Raw genomic sequence first — 15,162 nt, forward strand, 5'->3', positions numbered from 1 at the left:
TTCAAAATCTAGCTATGGAACTTTTAGTTTAGTTTAGAGCATGGAAACAGGCCCTTCGGCCCACCGAGTCCATGCCGACCATCGATTATCGACAACACCAGTTTATTTCAATTTATCATTGTATTACCTTACTGAGGTACAGTGAAAAGCTATTTTGTTGCATGCTATCCAGTCAGTGGAAAGCCCAAACATGATTACAATCAAGCCATGCACAATGTCCGTCATTTTCTCCACCTCCAACGTGACCCCACCACTCGCCACATCTTCACATCTCCTCCTTTCTAAGGAAGTAGAGGCGTTGGTGTGCTTTCTCAGCAATTGCTTCGATATGGTTGATCAAGGACATGTTGCTGATGGTATTTGCTCCTAAGAACCTGAAGCTTTCAGCTTTGTCAATGTATACCGGGGTATGTGTACCGCTCTGCTTACTGAAGTTGATCACCTTTGTCTTGCTGACATTGAGGGTAAGGTTGTTGGCTTGGCACCAGGACACGAGATTCTCCATCTCCTTCCTGTACTTTGTCTCATCAATATTTGATATCCGACCCACTGTGGTGGTGTCGTCTGTGAATTTGTAAATTGACGTAGATTTGCATTTGGCTGCACATTCATGGGGGTATAAGGAGCAAAGAAGCGGATTGAGACTACATCCTTGCAGGGTATCAGTGCTGAGGATTATCGTAGAGGATGATTTGTCACATCCTCACATTATAGTTGGTTCCAGGAAGTCGAAGAACCAGTTCTATATTTTCCCACTTTCTCACCCACTCCCTACACACTACGGGCAATTTACACAGGGCCAATTAACCATCTATGTCTTTGGGATGTGGCAGGAAAAGGGAGCACTTAGAGGAAACCCACACGGTCACAGGGAGAATGTGCAAACTCCACACAGACAGCACCTGAGATCAGAATCGAACTAATGTCTCTGATGCTGTGAGACATCAGCTGTACCAGCTGTGTGTGGAGTGGATGAGATAGTGGTATAACATAGAACTATGAATGTGTGAAAGTTGATCGATGGTCAGAATGGACTCCCAAAGCGCCTGTTTCTAGGTTATATCACTCAACTCTAATCACTGTTCCAGAGAGCAATGGGATTTTTCACGACCTACCTGTGAACATTGTATCTGCTTCCACAGATTGTTCTATTCATCGGGACAGGGACAAATTGGAAATAATTTGAACTGTGCACAACTGATTAGAACAATGCATCTCCGATGCAGCAGGCTGCAACAGTGCTCGTCATTATGTTATACAATAGACAATAGGTGCAGGAGAAGGCCATTCGGCCCTTCGAGCCAGCACCGCCATTCAATGTGATCATGGCTGATAATCCCCAATCAGTACCCCGTTCCTGCCTTCTCCCCATATCCCCTGACTCCGCTATGTTTAAGAGCCCTATCTAGATCTCTCTTGAAAGTATCCAGAGAACCAGCCTCCACCGCCCTCTGAGGCAGAGAATTCCACAGACTCACAACTCTCTGTGTGAAAAAGTGTTTCCTTATCTCCGTTCAAAATGGCTTACTCCTTATTCTTAAACTGTGGCCCATGGTTCTGGACTCACCCAACATCGGGAACATGTTTCCTGCCTCTAGCTTGTCCAAACCCTTAATAATGTTATATGTTTCAATAAGATGCCCTCTCATCCTTCTAAATGCCAGAGTTTACAAGCCCAGCCAATCCATTCTCTCAGCATATGACAGTCCCGCCATCCCGGGAGTTAACCTGGTGAATTCCCTCAATAGCAAGAATGTCGTTCCTCAAATTTGGAGACCAAATCTGCACATAATACTCCAGATGTGGTCTCACTATGGCACTGCACAACTGCAGAAGGACCTCTTTGCTCCTACACTCAACTCCTCTTGTAATGAAGGCCAACATGCAATTCGCTTTCTTCACTGCCTTCTGCTTACTTTCATTGACTGATGAACAAAGACCCCCAGATCCCGTTGTACTTCCCCTATTCCTAACTAATATAGAAATAACATTGAAATGATGTGCACATTTCAGATGTGTGATCGCCCTAAATAATCCAGTGCTGTGGAAGTGTGTGGTTTTCAGGGTGAGGCTCAGTCTACAAACAGCCCACCTCTCGATGCTGTTGAACAATTTGCTGACACCAAGCCCCACTCTCGTTAGGTTACAACGTGGTTAGAATAGTGTATTCACATTCAAGTTTTACACCTGGGATTACAGACTGTTTTGGGCATTGAAGAGGACATTGTATGATTGTGTGAAGGGGTACGTTGAGCAGCAGCAGAAAGTCAATGGAGACACAAGGAACTGCAGATGCTGCTTTACAAACAAAGACACAAAGTGCTGGAGTAACTCAGCCGGTCAGGCAGCATCTCTGAAGATTGTGGATAGGCGACGTTTCTGCTTAGGTCCCTTCTTCAGTCTGGAGAAGGATCCCGCTGAGTTACTTTGTCTTTTGTTAGCAGAAATTGAATGAGACAACGTCTTTCACCCTGAGCTTACCTGCAACAGAAATGATGAAGGATGCATCCATTGCATTGATGTCCAGGGTTTTAGCCCTTGCCGATAGGTGGAAGTAAGGAATGAAGTATGCTAACTGGCTGAACATCACTGAGAAAGTGTATATACAAAAGAAAGGATCCTTCAACAGCGTGAAGTCCAGGAGTTTCTCCTTTCGTTGCAATCCGTTGTCCTTGCCCGAGAACTCAACGCTGTCACTGTGAGATGTCGTGAACGTCACTTTATCCAGAAAGGCTTTGCTCTCGTGGCCCACACTCGCCTCCATCTCCCCGCGTAATGGGTTGATGCTCAGACTCTCCTCGCCCACAATGCAACTGTCATAGTGCTTCAAGTCACCAAGGTGACCAATGGCCAAGTGGCTCACTGTGGAGTTGGCCGAGATGAGGCAACCTTCCGGATGGTTCTCAAAGATGCCCTGCTTGGTTGCTCCATTGTGAAACAGACTGTTCTGTGGGCTGATGAGTGTTTTCACATTGGGGGGCAAATCCAAGTGCTTGGGCTTGTTTTCATGGAGATATATTGGCCTCAATAACATGCTTGTAGCAATAAGATTCAGCATTATCCCTCCCAGAATAAGCAAAGCACCTGTAGAGACAAAACAAGTGGACATCAACAGTCTATTCCTTGCAGGTACTGTATGTAGTATTTTTTTAAAGCCTCACAAGTGTGTTTTGCTATTTCGAGGCAGTGATATTCAGGGAAAAATAGGAAAGGAAATGCTTTAATATTTGGAGGGCCTCACATTAGGTAATATTCAAAGGGAGTTTTACAGACATGTTAGTATTTACAGGTATCTTAATATTTAGAGTTACCACAGAAACACGATATTTAAGAGAACCCCCACATATTAATATTTACAGAGAACATTGCGAGATCTGCTAATATTTGCAGAGTTACCACAGTGGAGTGAATGTTTCAGAATAGCCCCACAGTTTTGTTACTTGGGACACACTTGTGTTAGTATTTACTGAATCCCACAGGTTTGCTGTCATTCAGGTGTTTTAGAGTCCGGCCTACTGGTGACTTCATGTGTACAGAGACTCCCATGTTTATGTTCAATAACATCAGTGAACCATTGATGATGTTGTCAAGTCAAGGTTACATTGAGAATAATGACCCTAGCTTCCCCACCTTCTATAATAACTTGACCAGAAACAGCAGATGACAGTTGTTACAGCTGACTACGTTTCCCTAGAGTTTCAGGCAACTGCCCACAACAACTGGTGGGAGATCAGAGGAACCTCATGAAGACTCCTGGTAGATGTTGGCTGATTGTTCAACTGTGGGAGGCTGATCAGTTTACAAGTGGGACATTCTGGACGTTCCTGCTCCCTATAATCTGGGCCAGTGAAGCTAGCGGCCCTGTGGGACTACCACCTGTGGGACTGTGGCACTAGCGACTGCAGACACTGGGCCTTGGACATAATGCACAGTGCTGTAGGAACACAGTGGGCCAGGTGGTATTTGTGAGGGAATGGACAGACAGCGTTTCAGGTCAGTACCCTTCTTCACAGCATCTGGCTGAATGTTTTTCTCAATAGTACCTGGGACAACTGATGCAGTGTAGCCACTGCCCTTGCCCTTCACTGACTGGTCTGCCTGGAGCTTAGAGATACTTCCAGACACATTGTCTCCTTTAGAATTGTTCATGGAAGATACGTAGAGTTGAAGCAAAAGATCTGGTCAGCCTTGATCTCATTAAATGACGTTATTAAATCAATGTTGTTCAACTGGAAAGGGTACAGAAAAGATTTATGAGGATGCTGTCAGGACTCGAGAGCTTGCGCCTGAGCTGTAGGCTGGGACTTTATTTCTTGGAGCGCAGGAGCATGAAGGGTGATCTTACAGAGGTGTATAAGATCATGAGAGGAATAGTTTGGATATATACACAGTCTATTGCCCAGAGAAGGGGACTCAGGAATCAGAGATCACTGGTTTAAGGTGAGGGTGGGGGGGAAAGATGAACTTGAGGAGTAACTTTATTTACACAAAGGGTGGTGGGTGTACGGAACAAGCTGCCAGAGGAGGTAGTTGAGGCAGGTACTATCACAATGTTTAAGAAACACTTGGACAGGTACATGGATAGGATAGGCTTGGAGGGATATGGGCCAAATACAAGCTGGTGGGACTAGTGTAGATGGGGCACGTTGGTCGGTGTGGGCACATTGGGCGGAAGGGCCGGTTTCAGTGCTGTACCACTCTATGAGCTAATCTGAGGCACATGTTTATTGATAACTGCCATGCCTTAAAACTCATGAAAGAATTTATGCCCCAGTGAGGAGGGATTCTCACCTTGCCAGTCGTACTCTGCCAGCAGTAACTGTGTGAAGGGGGCAAGAGCGAATGTCAGGCCCATTCCTGACCTGGCGATGGCGTACGCGGTGGCCAGTCTCTTCCTGAAGTATTTAGCGTGCAGGACGGTTGCTGCTTGGTAGAGGAAAGCAAAGCCAAGCCCTGCAACACACATTCACACTTCAGTAAAACACCGAGTGCTGGGGGAACTCAGCCAATGATTCTCACATGATGAATACAAGTACAACATCTACACATCTTCACGTTGGCGCCCCTACTCGCTTCCTCACATCGCCAGACACCTGCTTTTGGAACCTGATTACAGATGCTGTCTGTACGGAGTTTATACGTTTTCCCCGTGAACACATGGGTTTTATCCGGTTGCTTTGGTTTCTTCTCACAGTCCAAGGACATACATGTTTGTAGGTTAATTGGCTTCCGTAACATTGTAAATTGTCCCTAGTGCGTAGGATTGTGCTAGTGTGCGGGGTGATCCCTGCATGTGTGGACGTGGCATTGAAGGGCGAGAAGCCGAAGCAAAGAAGTGGAAGCCAAATAACCGAATGGAAACGAAGCTGAAACCAAAGAACCAAAAGCGTACAAAGCCGAAACGCCAACTAACTGAAAGGGTGGGACGCCTAAAAGCAAACTCACAGAAAAAGCACACTTGAATAGATGCAAGCGGCAGGTAATGCATCTCTTCCATGAAGCTGATGAAATGAGACAACTGTCACACCAAAGATAGACACAAAATGCTGGAGTGACGGAATGGGTGGCGTTTTGGGTCGAATCCCTTCAGACTCAGTCTTCAGGTCTGAAGAATGGTCTCAACCTGAAACGTCACCCATTCCTTCTCTTCAGAGATGCTGCCTGTCCTGCTGAGTTCCTCCAGCTTTTTGTGTCCATCTTCGGTTAAAACAGTTTACAGATTATCTGGTGTTTTGTGCGTGGGAGCTTGTTGTGTGCGTTACGCAGGCAACCAGACAGTAATAAACAAAACGTGCTTCTTGTTGTCGGGGGGGGGGGGGGGGGGGGGGAGGAGATAAAATTGTTTGTTGTCATACACACTTGTCATCAACCCGCATGGGAATTTGTGTGTCCACCCTCCCCCATGTTTGAAAAGCGATTTACTATGGCTGCCAATGCCCCGAGCCGTCTGTCCCCGCGGGTGGGGGGGGGGGGGTGAATCGCCCGTTGTGGGTGTCAGGGGGTAAATCACCCTGTGTGTGTGGGTCGGGATCCAGGGGTCGGGGTGAATCACCCGGTGTGGGTTGGGGTCGGGGGGGTCGGGGTGAATCACCCCGGTGGGGGTTGGGGTCTGGGGGTCGGGGTGAATCATCTGGTGTGGGTTGGGGTCGGGGGGGTCGGGGTGAATCACCCGGTGTGGGTTGGGGTCTGGGGGTCGGGGTGAATCACCCGGTGTGGGTTGGGGTCTGGGTGAATCACCTGGTGTGGGTTGGGGTCTGGGGGTCGGGGTGAATCACCCCGGTGTGTGGGTCGGGGGGGTCGGGGTGAATCACCCCGGTGTGGGGTTTGGGGTCCGATGGCGGTCAGTGACCCTGGGTGGGCGGAGGGACCAGCCTGTCCCACACCTCTGCTCCACCCACAGCTGGAGAGTGGGGGCTGTCTCGAGGGATGCGTTCCTTCGGCCGCTTACAACTTGGTGCTCGGGTTCAGAGTGCCCAGTCACCAATGGCTTGTGTGGGAAAATGACTCCCACCCTCCCGTCTCGATCGGCCAGTGATGTGATGGACGCGGGGGCCTGGAACAATCGCTGACAAGTCCGGCGACGTCATGTCCGTTATTTGACTTTTCGGCAGAGCGGCCATTCTGTGAGTTTGCTTTTAGGCAACGCAGCCTTTTGGTTAGTTGGCGTTTCGGCTTCATTTCCATTCGGTTATTTGGCTTCCACTTCTTTGCTTCGGCTTCTCGTCCTTCGACGCCACGTCCGGGTAGCGATCACTGGTCAGCACAGACTCGGTGGGCCGAAGGACCTGTTTCTGCGCTGTATCTTTAAACTAAACCTGTAAGTATTGCTCAGAGAACTGAAGTGGGTCGTTACTTTTCATGGACAATGGGAAATCCTTATTGCAAATAGCGCAGGTTAAAAAAAGACACAGAGTGCTGGAGTAACTCAACGGCACAGGCAGCATCTCTGGAAAACATGGACAGGCGATGTTTCGAGTCGAGACCCTTCTTCACTCCATGTTCTCCAACGATGCTGCCTAACCTACTGAGTTACTCCAACACTGAGTGTCTTTTTTTGTAAACCATCAACGGCACACAACAAAAGCTTGTCACAGTACCTCGGTAACAATAAACTAAACCCAACCAACACTGCACATCCTCGCTTCTACAAATAGTGCAGGTGCTGTAGATCTGGAACGATGACAGAGAACGCTGCAAGTATCTCCAGCTGGGGGCATCTGTGAGAGAAGTTTCCTACTAGTTTGGGCTTTTTTTTCTTGTTTTAATTTATTTAATTCCTATTGAGGTCTTCTTTCAGTTAGTGATGAGTCATTTCTTGCTCTTTGTAAAATGAAAGATTTTACTTCGGAATCACGTGAATGACTACGTGAAGAAGGGCTGTCCGTCTGCGTGCGCGTCTTTACGTCTGAACGCAACGCGCACGACGGACTGGCAGGCACTGTGTCCTCCCAGCCGTCGGGATGGGCAGGTAAGGAAAGTTGAACTACTTACCTGCGTTTCTTTCGGGCTTGAAGCTTTTTGTAGTTTCAGAGCCCAGATGTCGAGGAGACGGTCCGTGGGGAAGTCGGCTGCCGAAGACCCCAGCATTCCCAGTGGCGGGCGACGGTCTTGTTCACGACATTAGCGCCGGCAGCAGAATCGGCAGGAGGCTTGGTGCAGGAAGAGGAGCTCCGTGGTGGTCCTGCGGGACGTAATACCACCCGCAAGTCTGACAAACCCGTTGACTCAGATGAATCCGGGGAAAAGGGATACCCTCCCTCAACGGAGAGCGTCGGAGGACGACTCTCCCAACAATGATCTGCTCCGAAGGAGGGAGCAGTATCAACACGGGCCCACAGCAGGCCGTGCCAGCAGCCTCGCACATGGGGCAGCCCAATGTCTTCCCCATTGGAGGGGGAAGTACATATGGAAGAAATCACTCTGAATCAGAGTACAAAAGAACAGGGGGGGGGGGGGGGAACCTTCCCAGGGACAAGCAGAAGAAAGGAAGTAAGTAATTAAGTTTTACTTATATAGCACTGTTTAAGTCAACTCACATTGACACCAAAGGGCTTTACATAAAATGAATAATAAGTTTCCATACAAACAAAAGAAAAGAAGTACTTCTGCATTCATCCAGGTTCTACTGGGTGCTTCCCTGGATGGAGATCTAGCTAATTGACAGCCCGGGTATTATGGAGAACCCGCAGGCTGCGGCACCTGTTTCAGGGCTGCACAAATGTCTCCTGCTCTGAGCAACCACGGTCAGTTTCAGTCTGACCCAAAGCAAGAATCTCATTTAGGTCCGCTGGAGGGGCCATGTCAGCGCAGGTATCCTCAGGGGCCTGCGGCAGCACCTGTTTTCAAGGCTGCCTACAAATCTCACTCTCAGTGGAGGGGAGTGCGATTGATCAGTAGGAAACTGATCTCAAATTTAAAGTATGAACATACTGAAGCACATGCATATGGCCTCAAGAGCCAGCAATTGGCAATGCTACAAGTGCCGGCAAGGGAAGGCAGGCTCAGTATGATGAGGTTTTTCAGACCAAGAGCCAAGCAGAGGTCAGGAGAAACATGGAATCCACACTCACTACCAGTCCTACTCCCAATCAAGGAGAGAAAAGGAACCCGCATCAGGGGCCTTTGGGACCACCGGTAGCCATGGAGGTAGGTGGGTCTGGGTTTACCGAAACAAGGGATTGTGGACCAATTACATGTTGGTAATTTTTACTCTTGTGTTTTTGTTCGAAATGACAATAAAATGAATTTCAGATCTGGTTTTAAAAAACAGATAATAACATGTGATTATTTTACTGCACAACATACATAGGTTCCAAGCAGACTTGGAACTCGGACCGGAGTTGTCTTCGAAGCAGGTCCAGTATTATGGGCAGGATTGCCTTCCAGGACAGGTGACAGATGGAGGATGTCACTTCATCCAGGTTTAACTCATTTGTGCAGTACAGACTTTCAGAACAGTAAATTTTTGTTACGGTCTAACAACTGTTTATAGGAGCTTCCTATAATATGGTCACATGGCATGCATCGACCTCAAAGATGCATACTATTCGGTGTCTATTCACTAAGAACAGGAGATATTTGAAGTTTAACTGGATGGCATGCCAAATGGGTTGACATCAGCTCCTAGACTATTGACTAAACTACGGAAACCAATTCTGGGTCTACAAAGGTCTCAGAACCACATAGTAATGGCATATTTGGAGGACTTTTTCAGTTTGGAGTCACCAAGAATTGGCAGAAGCATCACTCAAAGCAAACCAAAACCCTGTTTGAAAGACTTGGTTAACTCATCCATCCAGTTAAATCAAAATTGACACCTACAAGGGTAATTGATTACCTAGGATTTACTATCAAACACAGTAAATATTTTGGTGACTTTGCCTTGGGGCAAACAACAAGATTTAAGTAAGCCTGCTATGACCTGATAGTCAAATACTAGCCATCTATCAGGCAAACAGCGAGTGTAATTGGCAAATAGTAGCTGCATTCCCAGCAGTATGTCACGGGCCTTTGCATTACCAGAATTTACAGCGAGCAAAGGAACGGACACTCAGATTCCATGTAGGCCTAATTGGCAAACTATGGATTGCCAGCAGAGGCCATTGTTGAATAACTATGGTGGATAACGAACGTGAGACAGCTCAAGGGAAATCTTGCTCGAAAGCCATCGGTGGTTCTTCAAACCAATGCAAGCGGCTAAGGATGGGGAGCCACAAACACAGTCTAGAGCTGTGGGGGCAGATGGAATGAGCAGGAGTCTGTAATTCCCCAACACATGGAATCAATTACCTAGAATTGTTGGGGGCACAATATGGGCTCAAGGTTTTCTGTAGCAACATGCATCCTGTGCTTGTTCAAATTCAGATTGATAGCACGGCATATATCCATTAACAAGGGTGGTGTAAAATCTGTATCTTGCGACAGATTGTCAAACCTCATTTGGCACTGGTGTATCGAGAGGAATATTTGGGTTACAGCGATCTTTCTACGAGGTAGATATAACACGCTGGATCACGAATGTTTAATAACAACACAGAATGGATGTTGAATCGGGCAGTATTTAACGAAATAACTACACAATTTGGCATACCAGATATTGATCTGTTTGCATCTAGGCTAAACCATCAGTTACCCAGATATGTGTTCTGCGAGCTGGATCCAGGAGCAAAGGCAGTGGATGCTTTCTCCCTCAATTGGGGAGCAATGTTTATGTATGCTTTCCGCCAATTTGTCTCACAAACCGATGCTTGACAAAAATCAAGCAAGACTAAGCCACAGGCATATTGGTAGTGCCAGATTGGCCTACTCAAGCCTGGCTCCCAAAATATTTGGGAATTATAGTCCAGCCAGTTATGGCTGTACCCAAGAGCAGGGACCTCCTAGTGAATCCAGTTACAGGGGACAATCATCCACTACATGAACGTATTAACTTGTTGGTCTGCAGATTCTGAGGAGGCCATTTCAAGGCATAGGACTGTCTGAACAAATACAACACAGTTCGGATAACGGATGTCTTGGAGTTCCTATTAACTCTGTACTATAACTATAAACAAAGTTATAGTGCAATCTATAGTGCCAGAGGCGCATTCTCCTCCTATCTGATGCTGGAAGCAGGGCATGGGTCGATAGGAACGCACCCCTTTACAACAAAATTCATGAAGGGAATTTACAATTTAATACCGCCAAGGCCAAGGTACACATGGGATGTGAGCGTGGTACTAACCCTACTTTGACAGCGGGGACCGCCTATAACTAACCCTGAAGGTGGTATGCTGATGGCACTACGAACAGCACAAAGAGTCCAGACACTCCAAAAGCTACGGTTGGACTACATGACCACCAATATGAACAACATAACATTCATAATCAGGAACCTGATAAAACAGAGCAGGCCAGGAATGCCAGGGATGAAGATCCAGTTCTTGGCATATCCAGAGGACCAACGGTTGTGTGTGTGGTAACATACTAACACCACTATCTGAGAGTTACGGAGAACCTCAGAGGCTCAGAACAATCGGTCCTCATCAGCCATAAAAAACCACACCAGCAGGTGTCAACTCAAACCATCTCCAGATGGTCAAAGGAGGTTATGGCAGTACCAGGAGTGAACATTTACATAGTTAAATGTCACTCCACCAGGGCTGCATCTACGTCGGCAGCAAGAGCTATGGACGTGCCCCTTGACATCATCCTAGTGGCTGCAGGATGGACGAATGAATGAACGGTCCACCGGTTTTATAACAAACCCATAACCGGACCGGGGGTGTTTGCACGTACCATTTTAAGTTCTGTTCCCTAGTTTCCCTCCAAGGTTGGGAGGGGTAACTATTTAAAACAAATGTTTTCTTTCATTTAAAGCATCAGTGTCTTTACTTAACTACGTAATGTCTGAATGCTTTAATGATTACACTCATCCATGGTCAATCCATTCAGTGTGTGACGCCTGGATTCATAACCGTCGTAAAATCACAGAGCTTTGAAATCTTCACGTAGTCACTAACGTGACTCCGAAGTAAAATAGTACGATTAAACGAGAATTTACCAGTTTGAAGTTTGATCTTGATTTTATGAGGAGTTACGATGAGCGATTACGTGCCCACCGCTCCCACCCTCATACTATCAAGATCATATGGAAGTTCTAGTTTCTTCACAATCTTACTATTCTCAGGTCCTCTTTTTATCTGTGATTTAACACCGCTGCTTTGAAGATTGACGCACACGCAGACGGACGGCCCTTCTTCACGTAATCGCTCATCGTAAATCCTCATAAAATCAAGATCAAACTTCAAACTGGTAAGTTCTCGTTTAATCTTACTATTAAATCGACCTTCCACTCTTCCCTTGTTTTCACACAGTCCATGGGCAATTTGCCGAAATGTCACCTATTCTTTTTCTCCAGAGATGCTACCTGACCCGCTGAGTTACTCCAGCTTTTTGTGTCTATCTTTGGCATTGTTTCATCTACTTCTCTATCTTCATTCAGGGAAAGACAATTGAGAGGCAGTTGTCTCTGACAGTGACTGATGACATAAGCCTCTCACTGTATAAGGATTTTCTATTGATCTCCCAGTTCCTCCATCTCCATGGCAACTGCATCGCTGTACACTCCTTCCTTTTTCATCAATGGATGATTTTCCTCGTTTATGACGGACAGGTTGTTCAACCCTGCAAGGACAAGGGGCACATTCCACTTCCTATATTTCTGCCTCAACAACGTTTCCTCCACAACTCCCTCGTTAACTCGCTCGCCCCCCCCCCCCCCCCCCCCCCAAGCACCTGTCCCTATAACTCATCACTCACCACCATTCAGGGATCCCAACAGTCCTACCAGGTGAGGCAGAGGTTCACTTGCACCTCCTCCAACCTCATCTGCTGTATCCGTTGTTCCAGGTGTGGACTCCTATACATCGGCGAGACCAAGCGCAGGTGTTCGCCGATCATGTCGCTGAACACCTCCACTTAGTCCGCCTAAACCTACCTGATCTCTTGGTTGCAAAACATATTAACTCCCCCTCCCAATCTGACCTTTCTGCCCTGGGCCTCCTCCATTGTGAGGCCCAATGCCGAAATGTCACCTATTCTTTGTGAGGCCCAATGCAAATTGGAGGAACAGCACCTCATATTTCGCTTGGGCAGCTTACACCCCAGCGGTATTGACTTATCTAACTTCAAATAACCCTTGCTTATCGCTCTCAGTCCGTTACCCACACTAGTTCGATTAGTTTCACTGTCCTCCTGATTAATTTTACTGACTGCAGTATGCCTTGTTGTCATCTTCCCCACAGCTACCAATGAACCGTTCTACATTTCTTTGATCAACGTCTACTTTGAACTGTTGTTTTCACCTTACCCTTCCATATCTCTAGTCTACCTCTCACCTGAGTCTGAAGAAGGGTCTCGACTCGAAACGTCAGCCATTCTTTCTACCCAGAGATGCTGCCCGACTCGCTGAGTTACTCCAGCACTGTGCTGTTTTTTGTAAACCAGCATCTGCAGTTCCTTGTGTTCAGATTCCCTCCACGATCCCCTGGTTCAAGTCCCAATCATCCCAACTCCTTTCCCTCCTTCAACATCTTCCCATGCAAGTCCATGGGATGCTCCAGTGTTCTTGGTCATCATTTCAGATTCACAGCACCTGCACTATTTGTAGAAACTAGGAACTGCAGATGCTGGTTTGCAAAAAAAAAGACACAAAGTGCTGGAGTAACTCAGCAGGTAAGGCAGTATCTTTGTTGAGCCTCTGCCAATGGTACAGTTGCACTCTGGCCCACGACTGTTACCCATTGTAGGAGGGGACTTTGTGTTATTTTGGGCTATACCTCTACCCTGGATGTTGCTTTACTCAGACGCTTTTATTTTGTGTCTGTGCCTATCGGAGTAAAGCCGGATACAGGTATAGTACAAGAATCCCTCCTGCACCATGTTGCATGAAATGATATCCTTCTTCTCCGTAGCTCCCACCCTTCACTTCACATCCGCTCACGGGCCGATTACAAAATGGCCAAAGATCAACATTGTTGACCATAGACCATAGAACAGTAACAGGCCCTTTGGCACACAATGTCTCCACTTGCATGTGATGCATATGCCACCATTACCTGCCTATCCATCTACCTATCCAAAGACCACGACCATGCCTGCCTCACCGTGGCAGCATGTTCTAGATTCCCACCACTCTCTGTACAAAATACTTACTCTGCACAGGTTTAAACTTTGCCTCCATCACCTGAAAGGTATAGCCTCTAGTCTATGACATTCCCACCTTGGGGAAAGGGTGCACCCTATCTATGTCTCTCATAATCTTATACATTTCGACCATGTCTCCCCTCAGCCTCCAACACCCCAAGTTTCATCTAGGATGAATTGCAGCACTTTTTAAATTCCAGCCAGCTTGTTCTATGCTTAGCAAGTTTTCTTTAATGTACTTAAAGCTCAGATTCACAGAGAATTAATTTTTTTTAAATCCATGATTTAAAAAAAAAATTTAAACACTAATTTAAATGTTGCCATAGGAGGTTACTGGCCATTCACACAAGGGAATAGTCACACATTATACATTAAATATTGATTTCACATGTGTCAAAATAGTGCATTGTTTGTAATCAGTGTGTTTTACATGGCACTCCGCGAGGCGTCTACATTGTGGCCCATGAAGGACTTGAGATACTCTCTGGTTACAGAGAAAACCCTGAGGGTTAATGTCACATATAGAAACGTGCCTGAGCAGAATGAAGATGTCTTACCCACAACACCGCCCAGAGACACGTACAGGAAGACCACGTTGGTGGCCAGGATGCTAATGAGAAATCCAAAGCACACTAGGACAGCCCCCAGAATCGAAGTCCATCGATCGCCCAGCTTCCCACAGGCCACTGAGGCAATCGGACCTGGACAGGGAAAGTCAAACATTCACTGTACTTCTTTCTCGACAATACATCCCTCGTAGAAACAAGGAACCACAGGCGCTGGTTAATACACAATGGACACAAAGTGCTGGGGTAACTCAGCGAGGCAGGCAGCATCTCTGGAGAACATGGATACGTGATGTTTCTGCACCTGTTCAACCTTTCTGCCATTTCCTTGTTCCCCATAATAATTTCAACTGTTTCTGCCTTCAAGGGACCCACATTTGTCTTTACTAATCTTTTTCTCTTAACATACCTAAAGAAGCTTTTACTATCCTTCCTTATATTCATGGACAGCTTACCCTCGTACTTCATCTTTTCACCTAATATTGCCCTTTTTGTTACCTTCTGTTGTCCTTTGAAAGTTTCCCATTCCTCTGGCTTCCCGCTATTCTTTGCTATGTTATGCACCTTTTCATTTAGTTTTATTCCATTCCCTAACTTCCCTTGTCAGCCACGGTCACCTCTTACTGTCCCAAGATCATTTATCCCCAGAAAACCCAATATGCTCTTGCTGAATGTCTGGTCTGACATACATTAACAACTGTGTGAAGCAATTATAACAGCTTTGTGTTTACTTGAAAGCAATTAAGAAATGTTGGTCTTCCCAATGTCCAAAGACCAAACATAGAACATGGGATAATACAGCACAGGATCAGGCCCATCGGTACACACATTCTGGGCCAAAATATAGTTAATCTACTTTGCCTGGACGCGATCTATAAACCCTCCATATCCATGTGCCTATCCAAAACCC

At 46.6% G+C, this 15,162-nt stretch overlaps 1 protein-coding gene across 2 annotated transcripts in view; it reads right to left on the bottom strand.

Moving 5' to 3' along the window:
• The window catches only part of slc16a4 (solute carrier family 16 member 4), a 93,577-nt gene that overhangs the window by 24,951 nt on the left and 53,464 nt on the right, over positions 1-15,162 (bottom strand). Inside the window, exons 5-7 of one of the 2 annotated variants that reach the window (XM_033042259.1) lie at positions 14,244-14,387; positions 4,792-4,953; positions 2,482-3,084 (exon numbers count right to left, since the gene is read on the bottom strand). In XM_033042259.1, coding sequence (XP_032898150.1) covers positions 2,482-3,084; positions 4,792-4,953; positions 14,244-14,387 — 909 coding nt within the window. The remainder of the gene's footprint in view (positions 1-2,481; positions 3,085-4,791; positions 4,954-14,243; positions 14,388-15,162) is intronic. The other variant, XM_033042260.1, reaches the window with a different exon arrangement.

The sequence above is a fragment of the Amblyraja radiata genome, chromosome 24, assembly GCF_010909765.2.
Source record: "Amblyraja radiata isolate CabotCenter1 chromosome 24, sAmbRad1.1.pri, whole genome shotgun sequence".
NCBI classification, from domain to species: Eukaryota; Metazoa; Chordata; class Chondrichthyes; order Rajiformes; family Rajidae; genus Amblyraja; species Amblyraja radiata.